Here is a 15,360-nt window from a genome sequence, read left to right as displayed (position 1 = left end):
TCAAAACCCGTACACATGTTAGCGTTCAAACCCTGTGTGTAAACACTGTCACATCACAAGAGAGAATCAAATTAAAGTACTTCAAATCCCAAAGCGAATTCCGCCTATTCCTTGGGATACAACCTCATCTTCTTCAAAATTGATTGGTACTTCGCCACACCCAACGATTTACATGTAAGATACATTCCCTTCAATAGACTATTAAACTAATTTAGTGCTAAGATCATGATACATCATCTTGAAAAAAAAAAAAAAAAAAAAAAAGGTAATTTTGCGAAGTGATGTTTATGATTTGGGAAGGACAAATTGAGCCTTATAGTCAAGAGGTTATCAAGACCCTAATCCAATAGGTACATAACTGCGGTTCTTGGACTAAATGTACGTAGGCATACGGATGTATCGACAAAGTTCCGAGTTAGCGACGCTAGACAGAAAATTTGTTTTGGCTAGTACGCCTCAAGAGGTGGGCTTTGCTGGTGACGCACAGTTCGCGCAAGGCGTTGGATGGAGAGGACCATAGTTTCAGAGCTTGAAGGCGGAGGAGAACTCCGATGGACAAAGCGCGTTGTCTGGTTTTAGTTGAATTTCGAGAATTGAAGATCATCTTCCGGGGAACTCACTTTCTATAAAGGTCAGGCGTTGTACAGAAGATCGAATTTGCTTGACCAACTGGAAAAGGAAATGGAAAGAGCAAGTGGCATGAGAAGGAAGGGCCATTTCACTCCAGACCATGTGACCTGAACCTCTTGACGTAAAACCCGGCCGCATGGGACGAACCAGAGCTCCACGAGGGACTGTTGAATTTAGGCAGGGATTTCACATGAATACAAAGAGGGAACACATCGATACGCATGACAAAGAAAACTACGCCAGGTGAGGCAGGTAGCTGCACTAAGTAAATGATCGGTTGAAGAAGCTATACAGACTTGAAGTACTATGTATCATCAAGTGTTAAAAAAGTGATAAAACCAGTACTTCAGTCGACCTCCCGCACGCGCGCGCATTGTGCAACCCGCTCGTATTCGTGTCGTTGCATGGCGTTTTGCGATTTTACGCGAATTGGGTGGACTTTTTCACGGCAGGCAAGACTACAAAAGGGCAGGACAAAGCCCCAAACAACACGACCAAAGACGACGTGATTCGCCTGCTCGATTGCATGTGAGCGATGGCGACCTTCGAGTGGACACGTTATGTGGGTCACCCCTTGTTTATTTATATGATGCAAGATATTCTTTTTCTTTTCAGGGAAGGGTAAAAAAATAATGTGTTAATATTCTTCAAAGCTCATTACCCACCAATAGAATATAAGAGATAATATATATATATATATATATATATATATATATATCTTTCTTTCTTTCTCCTAATTGGTTCCATATACTTTGCCGATTATCTTATGACATAATTTAATATGATGCTGTTGTTCAAGCAGAGGCAGGCAGTGACAAAAAGTACTGAGAAGAGGTACCCCTCTCTCTCTCTCTCTCTCTCTCTCTGAGGGTAATAAATAAAAGGAGGCGAGAAAGATCGTCTGTCAAAGAGAAAGAGAGAGAAACGCATCGAGGGACCTTCCTTTTTGTTGTAGGGTTCCCTCAAGCTGCCGATTTCGTAGCAGTTGGACCATTCCCACATTGCACATCAGTATGTAGAGAGAGAGGGAGAACGAGGGAGAGATTCTTTGTTGACATATGAGAGCAAAAATGACAAGAAACTATCTTTCCATCGTAGGGCTTTTTCATGGGGTGGTAACTTCGCAGCTGTTGCCGTACCATATCCATACGAGAGAGAGAGAGAGAGAGAGAGAGAGAGAGAGATATCACGGGCTATCAATTCTGTAGGAGAGAGAGCGAGACTAGAGGGTGCTGCTACGACACACAAACACGCACCCCAAAAAGAAAAGATTCCCCTACAAAGATGGAGACCTGAGAGCGAGCTGATGCTACAAAATATCTTCAAAAATGGAATTATTGTTGTCATTTTTTTATTATCGTCATCATTACCTATATGACATACCAACTAACTCCTTTTTCGCCTGCCATCCACTTTCTACTTAATCCAGATAACCCCCTCGGTAACTGATAAATTTTGCTTTTTAAGGATCATCCCACCTCATCGGTGTGTCTATCCATGCATGTTTATATATTCAGCAACATATTCGTTTTCTTTTTCTTTTTTTCTGGTTCTTTTTATGCATTTGTTGCGTCGCAAGTAGCTGCGAATCCAGCTCCAGAAACAGTCACATCTTACGCAAACCCAGAAACTCAGCCTTACTGCAGTAACATCTCAGCCCTAAGGCCGGTTGATTTCTTCTTCTATTCTTTCTTTTTTCCCAGAAAAAGATGAACAACCCTTTATTATTTTGTGGTGGAGGAATAAGCCAATTGCTTGGTGCCGGCTATGTCTTACAAACATCATGGAAAGTAGTTCGCGTTAAACTTTTTATATTGTGTCTCCGCTTACTACAAACGCAAGGCGTCAATGATCTTATATGCTCCCTTCTTTTGACTCGAATAGTCATTCAAAGTTACGAGAAGAACCTCCACGTATTTGAGTTCTATTGATAAATGCGATCGGTATCAAGTTGGACCATAACATGGCTCCAATGGCAAAATCGGTTCAGCCTATATATTATTCGCGAGCTCATGATAGTTTGATAGGTTGATAATGTGGGGGTGACGTGCCTGAGAAGGTAACTAACCATTTGTCAGCGATCAATAGGTGGAAAAGGTACATGGTGGTAACAGTCGCATTGCTGCAGGGAGCTCATATGCAGTGATGATGATGTTTAGGCAATAGATGCGAGCTTACGGTGTTATTTAATGTGACAAAGATCCTTTACATTCAGGTGATGAATTTACATCTTGAATTGGTTCCCTTTTTATTGAATGACACATCCATGTTTATGCTTTTGGTGGCTGACATAGAACCAATCCACGTTATTTATGTTCTTCGGTCTTCTACCTTCTCCATCAATGACAAAATCCTCCTGCAACCAGGCCTTTGCCGCCAAACACTGTTTGCCACCATGGCGAGGCAAGAGCTAACAAGAGAACCAACACCGACAACACCTTTGCTAGAGAGAGAGAGAGAGAGAGAGAGAGAGAGTAGAACAAGGAAATGAATTCACTGTGATATTCATATACATGCATGAGTTGTGTTAAAAAAAAGTCCAGTATCCAAGGATTTACGTGGTGTACAGTATTTAATATATCATAATTGGGTCATGACTCATTGATTTAAGTTTTCAATTGAATGCAAGTCTAACTAGATATGTTGACACATTCAGATTTAGGCTTTCTCTTAGCAATCTCATTAAGTAAAGTTATTGAATTTCTACTACGTACTCCCAACCACTCCTAATGTATATAAGTGGTTGGGGAATGTCTCAAAGGAGGAATCTGACTAATGTGGTCCTAGTAGTAGCCTTCATAGTTCAATCTAGAGAAAGGGACTCGAGATGAAGGTGAACATTAGGGATTCAAATTGAGACATATTGATATAGAAGGATATTTATTAAGGAGGGGTGGGTTTAACACTAAGTTCACGCTAGGTAGGAAGATTGTCGAGAAGCACATGTAAATTATATTAGAAAAACTCCTATATTGGAGAATCAACGAAATGTATAGGGGTTAATATATCTTTGTTGGCCCATAACTTGTTGGCTTAAGCCTTTAAGCAAAAGTGAATACAATTAGATATGTTGACGGGTTCAAACTTAAACTCCCTCTTGACAATCTTCTTGATTGAATGTATCGGACTTCTACTGTGAACTTCTAACTTTTAAATTGGCTTGTTCCAAGTCCCTTCCTAAACTAGTTAGAGTTCTTCTTTATGTTATAATAATTTAGTAAATTATTACAAAAAAAATGCACGCGTCTTCAAATATTTCTGCGAGTCAATTGCTATGCAGGTTATTAAAAAACCCTGAGTTCCCGTGTATGTGACTCTTAATGATGCATCAAAAGGAGTTCCATATCTCATGAAGTTTCTTTCTAAAAGAATGATAGCAAATTACACAACAGACGTGATTACTAAAATGAAAAGGATATAGGCAACAATAATTAACATCATAAGTAACTTCATAGAATATGAGACTATATTAGGCCAAGTGAGAGAAAGTAAGAATTGCATGGCCAAAAAAGATTGATGTGTCTCATTTGATAAATAAATGTAGAACATTCAATATGATACTTCTTACATCTCCTAGTGTCAGTACGCCTATTGAATGAGCTCAAGTGGTCCCCGACTTGGCTATTCAGAAAGTACAACATCTACATTTGGATTTATCTTGAGATTCATGAAAGTGCATTGACATTACATATAGAAGTAGTCATAATGTTTCAAAACAAACGGATTTCAGGCATTGGCAGGTTCTTGTTCTCATATGTTCAATAAATTGAAGGTGGGTAACTTGAAACAATTCATTCCAAGTGTAAGTGTAGCTACAAGTCTTTCATCGACCGAAAAAGAACTCCCAGATCTTTCACCTCTTAATTTATGACCTTATCAATCCTAAAAAACAATATTCTTTTCCTTCTACAAATGAGTTTAGACAGCATTTTACGAATATTGAAAAGTTTAAAGATCTAGAGGAAGTATTTTGGGCATGAGATTGGGAGTATTTTAAATAGGCTTCCTGTCTTGTTCGGGAGAGCACCCGGAACGCTTGAGGTTCTTGGATCTTATCATTCCACTAAGGTTGAGAGTAGTTCACTTATCAATTCGACATAAGGTTGAGAAGAGGAGAACCATCGTGCCGAAGTGCATGGATTTATGTAGACCTCAGAAGCGCTTTCCCTTTTATCAAACCTTGGTCAGGCGAAGGCATATTTGACGATGGACACATGCGGTTAAACTTCTACTAGTCCCAATCTGTCACCACCGTCACAGATGCAGAATGTCGTACTCTGTAAATGTCCATGTACAGTTGATGCCTTCGAATCAGTTATATCCTTTATTGACCAGAAAGATTTATTGCGTCATCTGACAGAATCTGCAAACGGAAATAGGCCTAAGACCTTGATTTGACACATCAAAGGCTTAAGCCGGTCAAAGAAATGAACTGATGAGAGATCCGATTGATACCAAACAGCAAACTGATTTCTGAGAGATCCGACTGAAAGCGCTAACACACCAACGATACCATTTGAGAAGAGTAATGCCTGTCGATATTCACTTCTATCACTATACTGAAGTCCGAGAGAAGTCAACATCAAAAGCTCGACAGACAGACGATCACTTCATAAAGATTCCTGCCAACATTCACTTCTATCAGAGCCCAATTTGGGCCCCTAATATAGATGCTAGTCAACATTTAAATATTACATACAAATCTCCCTCCTGCTCTCGAGTAAATCCTAAAATATACAAACTTACTGTCATAACACCGGTGTTATTGGGAGATAACCAGGAAAGTAAAATGGCATATGCCCCCACTATAACCCAGAAATATGAAAGGGAATTGCCAAGACGATTCTGACAACATGAACTTCTGTCGACCTATTTGTTTTCTAACGAACTAACCTCTAGCGAAGCAAAAGTGCAGACAGTATCTCCCCCATTGTCTTCTCAGATGTATCCTTCTCAGTATCAACCTCAAGACCAGACTCCAGAACAGCAGCATCCAGAACCAGCTTCCTTTTCGCAATCTCATAAACATTCTCATCGACCGTTCCCTTGGTCACTAACCTGAAAAGAATTTGGTTCAATATCTTAATATAACAAAAGCTCACATGTGCAATCACAAAAACAAGTAAAGCGATGAGTAGGATATTAAAAAAAATGTTCTCAGAAGCGGAGGCACTGGCACTGCACCTATATATAGTCACTGGCTTTGTTTGGCCAATTCGGTGACAGCGATCCTCTGCCTGTCGGTCAATTTGTGGGTTGAAATCCATGTCATGGATGACAACCGTGTCAGCTCCGGTCAAATTCAAACCCTGTCCTCCAGCTCTCGTCGAAAGCAAGCAAGCAAATATGGAAGTATCATTATTGAAAGTGTCAACTATGCTTTGTCTGTCCGTCACCTGGGTACTGGCAGTTTTATACACAAATTAACAAAGTGCTTTTACAGAGCATGCATGAACATTAAACCACACTTTATAATGAAGCAATGAGCTAAAACAAAATGACAATCCAGGAAGCACTGCTGGATTTTAGAAGATGTAAGCATTAATCCAATTGCTTCATTGGACAAGGAGATCCAAAAGGGGGGAAAACTGAAGACATGCTTGAGAAATAACCATTATGAGAACAGCTTCAAAGAACAGAGACCTTGAGAAATTCCTGCATTCAATGGGATGACATACTAACCCAACAAAGAGAGATAGTAAGCTGAACACGGCCAATAGAACATATTACTCAGAAACATGAAACTCCCTCCCAAGATCACGCATTTACTAGGGCAAACACAATAGAGGATCAAGGAGATAAAATCATTTCCTGCTTGGAGCATAGTATTACCCAAATTTGCTTATTGAATTTTCACCATTCAGTTAGTAGGAGCAAGCAAACAAGAAAGATAGCAGGCAATCAATGAATGCAGAAGAACAAGAGAGAGAAATAAATCAGACAGGAGTACCTTCCATCAAGACGTCTGTACGTAACCCCTATAAGTTCCAATATCCATTCTAAGATATCAAGCATTGAGGTCCACTGGCTAAATATCAGGACGCGATGACCATCTTTATGGAGTGCAGGAAGAAGTTCAGCCAGTGCCTGTAATGTAGCTAATCCATCTGATTACAAGTGGATTGGATCAAATTAAACTTGATATGATATAAGACGAAAACATACACGGCACTTAGCGGAAAGCATGGCATGTTCCTCAGATAGAACCCCATCGATACCATAACAAAGTAAAAGCTGCACAAATATAGTTATGGCACCTATCAGTGTAAAAAGTTAAAAGGCACAATAAATCGTCAGTACAAAGTTTGAGGTAAATTAAACTTTCACTGATCAAATAGGTAAAAAAAGTGCTGATGCAAATCAAGTATTAGACTGCTCCCATTCAAAATTTCACTTTGCTGGCAATGAGACAAGCAGAAAGAAGATGCTTAATATGCCGGATGTCCATCAATAAGTTTTGAAAAACAGAACACTAGTCTTACTGTGACACTTGAAAGTATAGCCAATAAACATACTGTGCATCACTCAAAAAAGCAGTTAAATTACAGAAAATCAGCTGGCCAAAAAAAGGCATGGTTAATCAGATGCATCACTGTCTAATATGGTTACCATCATCTTTATCATCTCCCTGATGCCAGATAATAGGCGGGAATAAAATATTATCAACAGTCACTTGCAATAAAGTTGTGTACTAGTCATGCAGACAGTAGATAAGCTGTTGAGACAAGAGTTCCTTGGTGCTTCTATCAAGTGCCACTGAAGAGCTTTCTTTAAGCATAATGGGCCCAAGACTACGGTAAACTATGAAGCTCATCTATTCCTCAGTAATACTTGATGATGGCCAACAAAGGGTTTCCATAAAGGGTCCAAATCAGTATATTTAGCTCAAATATAGTACACGTAACTGAGGATCAGAAGTTGCACTACAGATTGCTTGTGCCCCTGCCATCCAGGTAAGTTATTGACAAGGCTGAAGTAGAAACTTGACATACTAAGTTCAATAAGCAAGTATCTAGTTTAATGGAAAGTACAGGCTTATCTGCAACATCTTCTGAATAATGTAAGTGTTCTGCTCAAATAAAACGGAAGGACAACAAGCAGCAATCAATAAGAGCAATTATACAAGAGAGTATAATCCATCCCAATTATATGAATGACTTCATTATAGATATGTAGTTTATGCCACTAAGAAATACCTGATGAATAGAGAAATCACTATACTTCTTCATTTCATCTATTACTCTTTCCAAACCACATTCAAACCCAAAGGCACCCTTGTGATATAACTTCTTAGCGAGACGAACAATATCACCATCATCATAAAGGCGCCTCACTAGCAAAGGATGATTTGCAATCTGGATCAAATTTTAGCAAGAAAAAACACTTTTCAGTCATGAGATCCTTAGAACATCTGTGTTTAGGAAACATCGCAAATATGATGCAGCACCTTCCGAAACTGGACAAAGTAGTTAGAAATTTGACGTTTTGGTAGAATTTTGTTGACATTGCTCAGGCAATCTCCTGAAAATTTTTCCAAACGAGCTCCTGAGGCCGCACGATACTCCTCAATAGCTTCTATATAAGCCTCCTCCTGTTGCTGATCCATTGCCACAAACTCAACCTATGCAAGAGTTAAACACTGAGACCCTCTAGAATGAAGCATTAGCTTTGTTAAAAAAAGAAAAAAAAATTAAAAAAAAAAGAAGGAAAAAAAATTAAAAAAAACAACAAAAGTGAAACTGGCCTAGACTCAGAGAGAGAGAGAGAGAGAGAGAGAGAGAGAGAGAGTTGAACCTATTTAAAACTATTATCTGCTAGGGATGAGCAACAAAATCCATACCTTTTGTATCTTAGGAACAAGTTGCCGCATAACATCAGATTTTAAACGTCTCAAGATAAATGGTCCTAGAATGGACTTCATACGACTGACTAAGGCTCGGTCCTCAGCAGTTAAAAGTTTTTTCAAGTCCACATCTTCAGTTGCAAAAAGATCAGGCATCATAAATTCCAACAGTGACCACAATTCCTACAAAGAAACCCAAGGGAGTCAGGACAAAGTACATTACACAACCTACATCTAATCAAACTACATTACTTCTAGCACAGAGCAATTACATCTTATTTTATTTTATTTACCAAACGTCATTGCAAAGCTATAAGTAGGTTATTGGGGTCGTCTCGGCCTAGTTTGGCTCATGACTACCATGGGCATATGGCTTTTCAGTTGTGCTTTTCCTTAATGACTTTCCCTCATTCTCTCTTACCCATGCAATAAACTCAATACGGTTGCCATAAGAAAATTTATACTTTTCAGCAATTCTTCCGATTAAAGGTAAAATATCTATAAGAAAACAGAGAGAGAGAGAGATAGAGAGAGAGAGAGAGCACAAAGAGCATTATTTAACCGTCGCATAGAGGTTTGACTGCTGAAAATATTAAAAAGAGCACCAAAATGTTTTCACTCATTATTAGAATCTTCAAAGAAGGTCGTGAAGTGTAACCCATTCTTTCATGGCTCTTTTCACATCCCTTTTGTTGATTAACTTGTCTGCCAGTTCAACTAATGAAAATATACGGGCTTCAAATTGTATCACAAGAAGTTCTTCCACAGAGAAATCAACAGCCAGAGAGACACAGAAACTTAAAACAAGTATCTATTAACTTTTCAGGCATATATATAATTCAGGAAATTGAATTAAGAGAAAATTATCATTAAGCATACATGTAAATCGTTTTGTAGGGGTGTCCCTGTCAACATTAGACGCTGATTCGCGTTTCGTGCAACAGACATTAAGTTTTTCCATCTGTAACTGGTTTTATCCTTCAGTGCATGGGCTTCATCCATCAAGACGCAGCTCCACCGCCATCGTCTAAAAATTTTGCGATCATCTTTCTGCTGAACGCTGTGATCATTATCAACAATCAGTAATGGACATCTGTCAAGTGGGTAGCAGACAGCCTAAGACTAAGATATCAAACCTGTGACGTTCAAAAAGAGAGTAACACACAAGAAGCACATTGAACGGAGGAGGTAATCCTGCTTTCGACAGTGAGGTCAACTGTTTTGAGTAGATTGACCGGTTAGCACCATGATATTGGAGTACTGAAAATGAAGGACACCACCTTTTGAGTTCCCTTTCCCAATTCTCCAAGAGAGAAGCCGGGCATACAACCAAGTGCGGACCCGGATCATTATTCAAGTGTTTCAGCAATGTTAAGTATGTTATGGCCTGTAAAGCAGCCAAAAAAGGAGTTATATAATAGTCTGTGAAGAAAAATGTAGCACAATCTTCAAATATAGTGCAAAAGCATAGCAAAATATACTATTAGGAAAAAAGGAGACAAAAGTGATTACCTGAATGGTCTTCCCAAGACCCATCTCATCCGCTAGGATGGCTGCATGGAGTACAAAGATGCACCATTAGCTAGGATGTATCTATTTTAGCACCCCCTGCCCCTCTGCAGAGAAAGGGGAAGAAGTACTAAGCTGACAATACACAATAAACTCTCAAAAAGTGATTGACAACATGAAATAGAGAGAGAATAGCATGATGCCGTCTGCATTACCAATCATTAGACCTACTCTTTCCTAGGACGTACACAAAACTGGTGTACTAAAAGTGACGTCAGGAGCATTAAGAAAGAGACAAAATATTACTGTTATTGTGTTGCTCGAGTTATTGTAGTAAATTTTTTAATTGTGTTTTAGAGTCCTTTGTGTCTTTATTTAACTTAAGACAAATGTCTAACAAATATTATTGTTCTCGTGCTGTTCGAGTCAATATAGTAGGTTTTTTGTTTTAGAGTCCTTTTGGGTCTAACTTAAGTTTTAAGAGTGCTAGGCGTACTAGTTTTACTTTCCTAAGAAGTGTTCCTTTGATTTTAAGGATCTTTATGTCTATTATTAGTCTTAAAGGGCCCTTTTCAGATTAGATAGTCTTCTCATAACAAATGAGGTTTCCTTTAAGAAAGTTGTTCTCTTTTCCTTGGCCTTGACATCCAAAAGAACATCATTTTAAATTGCTGTTCCTTTTGACTTGTTTTTGTTTTGATTCTTCTGGTGTAATCTTGGATATCTATATATCCAGAATCACGCAAAACGAGTCAGTAACCAAAGCCAAAAACCCTTCATAAATAGGTCATTTCAGTAATGAGCAAACTGACTAAACATGTTTTTTTTCCCTCAAACACTCTTTCTAGTCAAATGGCATATTTAATTTGCTTTCCATGACCCACAGAACATCTTTTTTACATAAGTCTCTCCTCATTAAATCATACAAACTATTTAGTTCTATCAAACAACATTTAATCAGTAAGTTCTATATTCAAGGTCCTCTATAAAGCTTTACTGGTAGATCCTTAGGCCTCTCTTTCCTCTTTTCACCTTGGATTTTTTTTATCCTGATGGAGCAACTTGATGTCATCATTTCATGATATACCACCTCAAAAGAGTTTCCCCATCCTGGATATAGCAACAAAAGGGCTCGTTTGGGTCAAAAGAACATTTCAGTCTTCTTTTCCACAGAAAATGAAAAGGAAAACTGTTCTTGGTTATCCATTTTGTTGAAGACATGTTTGCTAAGAGAAAATGAAAATCCTCTTTATGAAAGAAAAGTAAAAGTGTATTATATCCAATTAAAAATAAAAGAGTTTCTTTCTTTGTTTATTCAAATCCACTTGATTTCATTTGAATGAACACAATGACAACAAGAGGAAGCTACTCATTGTTTGTACCAGTTTATGTATTTCCGTTTGAAAACCACAACCTCTGAAATGAAAATGAACACAGAAAATTTTATTTTCAGAAACCAAATAGGATTTAATTGTAAGTTGATGCATCATCTGTGTCATCCTTCTCACTTAGACATCCAAGCATCCTCATCTTTTCTAAACAATGAGTTTTTGTCGTCTATTACTTTTTAAAGAATATCTTTATACATCATAGAAGAAATTTGTGGTATACCCTTTATTTGCACATGACCCTCTATAAAAGTTGTATTTTATATGCTCTTCTCGGTACCTAGTAGAACACAAAATTTTAAACTTTAGAGTTCCTGCATGCTTCAAGCTCCAAGTATACTCCAAGCTTGATCTCATCCACAATGAATGTATCCTCCCCTGAAGGCACACATCAAGGGACAGCACCAAGCTATCCAGTACTAAGGGAAAACTGTTAGGGTTTTAATGCTGAACGTAAACAAAGGACACTGCTGTAGAGACTTCCTAATTCATCCCTTCATTTCCAATTAATAAAGCAACAACATGATGCATATGGTATATCCTAGATGTTGCAACTATAGCACTTTCTACTCCACAGTCATCCACCCAAAGAAATTCTCTGGGGATTGCCCCAAATGCATTGACAAGATCTATAATTACCACTCTCTAAATCTTTTCTGTCAACATCCTCAAAGGACAAATAATACTTTTAAACAATCCTGCCCACCTAAAAGCAAGTGGGTTCTCTAAAATTTAAAAGGTATCACTCTTCCACAGAAACTAGTGATGCTGTCAAGTAGCAATCTCCTGTTATAAAATAAATAACTGATATGACAACTTCAACCAGAACCCACAAGCTCGTGGAATTACCATAGTGAAACTTTTCAACTGAGCATTTTTCATCATTTTCATTAATCTTATTTTCTCGGAGAAATTGCAGAACTATATCTGAATTTTCAATGTGAGAATAAAAAGAGGAAACTCTCTAGAACAAAATGGCAATAATGTCATAACTCTTTTCTCAGCCATATCTAGGAACATCACTCATTCTTTCAAGTTACCAGACAGTTAATATTCTAAACTTAGCACGTGGAATATTGTTTTCTGCCTACTCGTTCCCACAAACAAACAGCAGTATTAGGCAGCATGTCCAGAAGCACAATCAAAGACCACAGAAGTCACGAGAATCAAAAGTTAACAGGCCATGGAGATAGGGTTGGTAGTGCCACTCCATTCCAGGCACTTGATCTTAATGCGAGTCTCATTGTCCCCTTTCCCCATCTCATCAAGCAAATAAAGAGAAATAATTTGCTGCTCTGCTAGACAGAAAGCTTTTCTTGTGGCTGTTTCTAGTCTAACAAATAGAGTAGGAATATAAAGCATATTAGAAACGTGAGCTAAGTTCTCGACGATAGTTAAATTAAAAACAAGTATTCATTTGGTTTAGGTCCTAAATGAAACCACCTGTGGCATCTAGAAAGAAGGTTGAAAAGATTCACATTACCTCCTCCTACGCCCTTCCGATGCAACAAAAGAAGAAAGTTGACACCAACAAGCTGATAAGGCTTCAGAACAGGCTGAAAATCTGTATCATCAGCACCACATGCTGCATCAACATCATCCTGCAAAGTCAATGTCAAAGGGAAACTCGATGAACAGACGTGCTCAAAATATGTCTATATTCTCAGGTTCCCAAAGGACCGTTACTGCAGATAATTGAAAACCACAATTAAATAATGGAATGACAATTTTTAAGGAAACCCAACCATATCAACCTTTGTAATTCATCCACATGACATCAATCGACTGAACCAGAGTATCCCATCATCTCTCTATGCATAATGCAAGGCTAAAGGAAAAGGACTACGAATTGAAAACAACTTTCAGACCCATATTAATGTAAAAGTTTCGTGCTTGGTCATCTACTACTCATGAGAGAAATTAACTCTCTGTACACAAGATCTAGAAGAAGTGAACTTAGTTGCTCCTAGACTACAAAAAGTTCTCTGTGTTGTTATAGCATCAAGTTTTCTGGTTAGGTAATTCTAAGAAGAAGCACAATCTTAGTTGATGCACGGCTCATACAACGCAGCTTCAAAAGATAACTCGGCACGAAAATCTAAAAAATTGGCTCGAGTCACAGTTTCAAGGACAGCAGATTGTGAACAAGTAATTTCAAGGAATAATTGAATTAAGTTTCAGCAGATTCTACTCATTAACGACCAATCCAGGCTACTACAGAGCTCCATAAACTATTTAATCACTGGCCCAGCACAATAACGGCTGATAATATATATAAAAGATACAGGTTCCCAACGTAACAAGCACGTCTAGAAGTGAAAAAGGAAGAAGAAAAAGAAGGTTCAACACAGCCCAGAAAAATCCTAGATTTCACCTAATCATAAACCAAGGTTCTTTAAGTCACTTAAACAATTGCTTCCGCCCACAGCTACAAAACCACATTAGCCCCGCCAAAAACCAAAACAAATTTAGAAACCAACTTAATCGACACTGACAGTATCCTCGTCCCCCAAGCTTCCATCACATCGTAAAACTCCAACCTTGGGCAAACACTAGTAAGGAGCGAAAATGCCGAGCAACCAAAAGTCCTAAACTTAATTCATAGGATGGAAAGGAAAAATGCAAAGAGAACCTGAGTGACAATCCGATTAGAGGAAGCTTCCACTTCGGAGTAGTGCTCGCATGAAGCGACGGAAGAGCCATAAAGCGCCTTCTTCAAATCCGTAGAAATTTTGGCGCATTTCTGCAGAGCCTTCCCCACCACATCATCATCCTCCACCTCATCCTCTTCCGCCCCCAGTCCCTCCCCCTCAACCTCCTCCTCCTTCTCGTCCTCTGCAGAGCTTATATCGTAGACATCGACCAAATCCCCATCGCTCTCCACCTTACTACCCCGTTCCCGCCTCCTCCTCCTCCTCCTCATCGTCGTCGTCGTCGACTACAAACCGGCGGCCACGGCTCGCCGGCGCCGGCGCGACGGGGCCGGCCAGCTCGGCATCGTCGTCCTCCAAGTCATCGGAGCCGCCGCCGGCCTCGACGGGATCGCCGATTCCTCGGCCGGAAGTGCTCGGGGAGCGGGGCCGGCCCGATTTGCCGCGGCGGAAGGCGAAGGACTCGATGGGGGCGGCGGGGGCGACGGGGGCCTCCTGAGGGCGCGAGAGGGCTTGAAGGAGCTGGACAGGTCGCCCCAGTCCTCCTCCGTGAGCTCGTCCAGTGCGCGCTTCATCTCCGTCGCATGGCCGATCTCCCGGCGACGGCGACCGGCGGCGGAGGAAGGCGGTGCCGCGAGAAAACCCTAGACTGGGACTGGGAGGGGAGAGGAGGGGATTTCAATGTCGCCGAGGAGAAGGAAGGGACGCCATTCGTCCGGAGACCGAAGGGATTTTATAGCAAGGTCGGTCGGAACGAAAAAGGGAGGGGCTTCCCAAACGAATGGGACCTGCCCGGGTCTACGAAAGCATTATTCTCGTTTTTCATCTTTTTTCTTGTTGTCGAATCTTTAGCAGAAATAGACGGATTTAAAAAAAAAAGAAAAATAGAGAAATACCGAGCCTTCCTTGATTTCGCTTGAATAACGGCAGGAATAATCGTCCTATTTCCATTCTTTATTTCTAGAATAGAAATTTGTTTGATGATACAATCTTTTTTTTATTATTAATTTTTGCAACAAAATTTTAATCTCAAAATAGATCCGGAACAAAAATGATAAGTAAAAACTTTTCACTTCTTTATTTCGAACATAAATGAAATTATTAAAACTCTTCTTATTACTCATCATTTATACTAGTTGCCCATCTACCCACTATCTTCTACTCATCATCTACCACCATCGGTTGCCACTAGCCAATGCCTCCGCTGCCCCCCTCTCAAGATAAAGAAATTTAATTCTATTTCGAAAACAGAAATTTTGCGTCGTTATCAAACACGTATTTTCTTAAACTCATTCTAATAGGAATAGAAAAATCTATTTATATTTTGAAAATCAATTTC

The 15,360-nt window shown here is 39.3% G+C and overlaps 1 protein-coding gene across 1 annotated transcript; it reads right to left on the bottom strand.

The window, feature by feature from the left end:
• Nucleotides 1–5,206: 5,206 nt before the first annotated feature.
• LOC104432985 (protein CHROMATIN REMODELING 19) lies at nt 5,207–14,699 on the bottom strand (the record flags this gene model as incomplete). The annotated part of the gene is given in 13 exon segments (XM_018868903.2): nt 5,207–5,688; nt 5,815–6,033; nt 6,581–6,717; nt 6,796–6,864; nt 7,827–7,985; nt 8,078–8,251; nt 8,471–8,656; nt 9,353–9,533; nt 9,610–9,860; nt 9,986–10,026; nt 12,854–12,971; nt 14,003–14,275; nt 14,277–14,699. Coding segments are annotated over 13 exon segments (2,394 nt in total), but the record flags the coding sequence as incomplete, so codon positions are not given.
• Between the last annotated feature and the right edge of the window lie 661 nt (nt 14,700–15,360).

This window comes from Eucalyptus grandis, chromosome 2 (genome assembly GCF_016545825.1).
Source record: "Eucalyptus grandis isolate ANBG69807.140 chromosome 2, ASM1654582v1, whole genome shotgun sequence".
Classification (NCBI taxonomy): Eukaryota; Viridiplantae; Streptophyta; class Magnoliopsida; order Myrtales; family Myrtaceae; genus Eucalyptus; species Eucalyptus grandis.
This window is presented reverse-complemented; position numbering and strand designations above follow the sequence as displayed.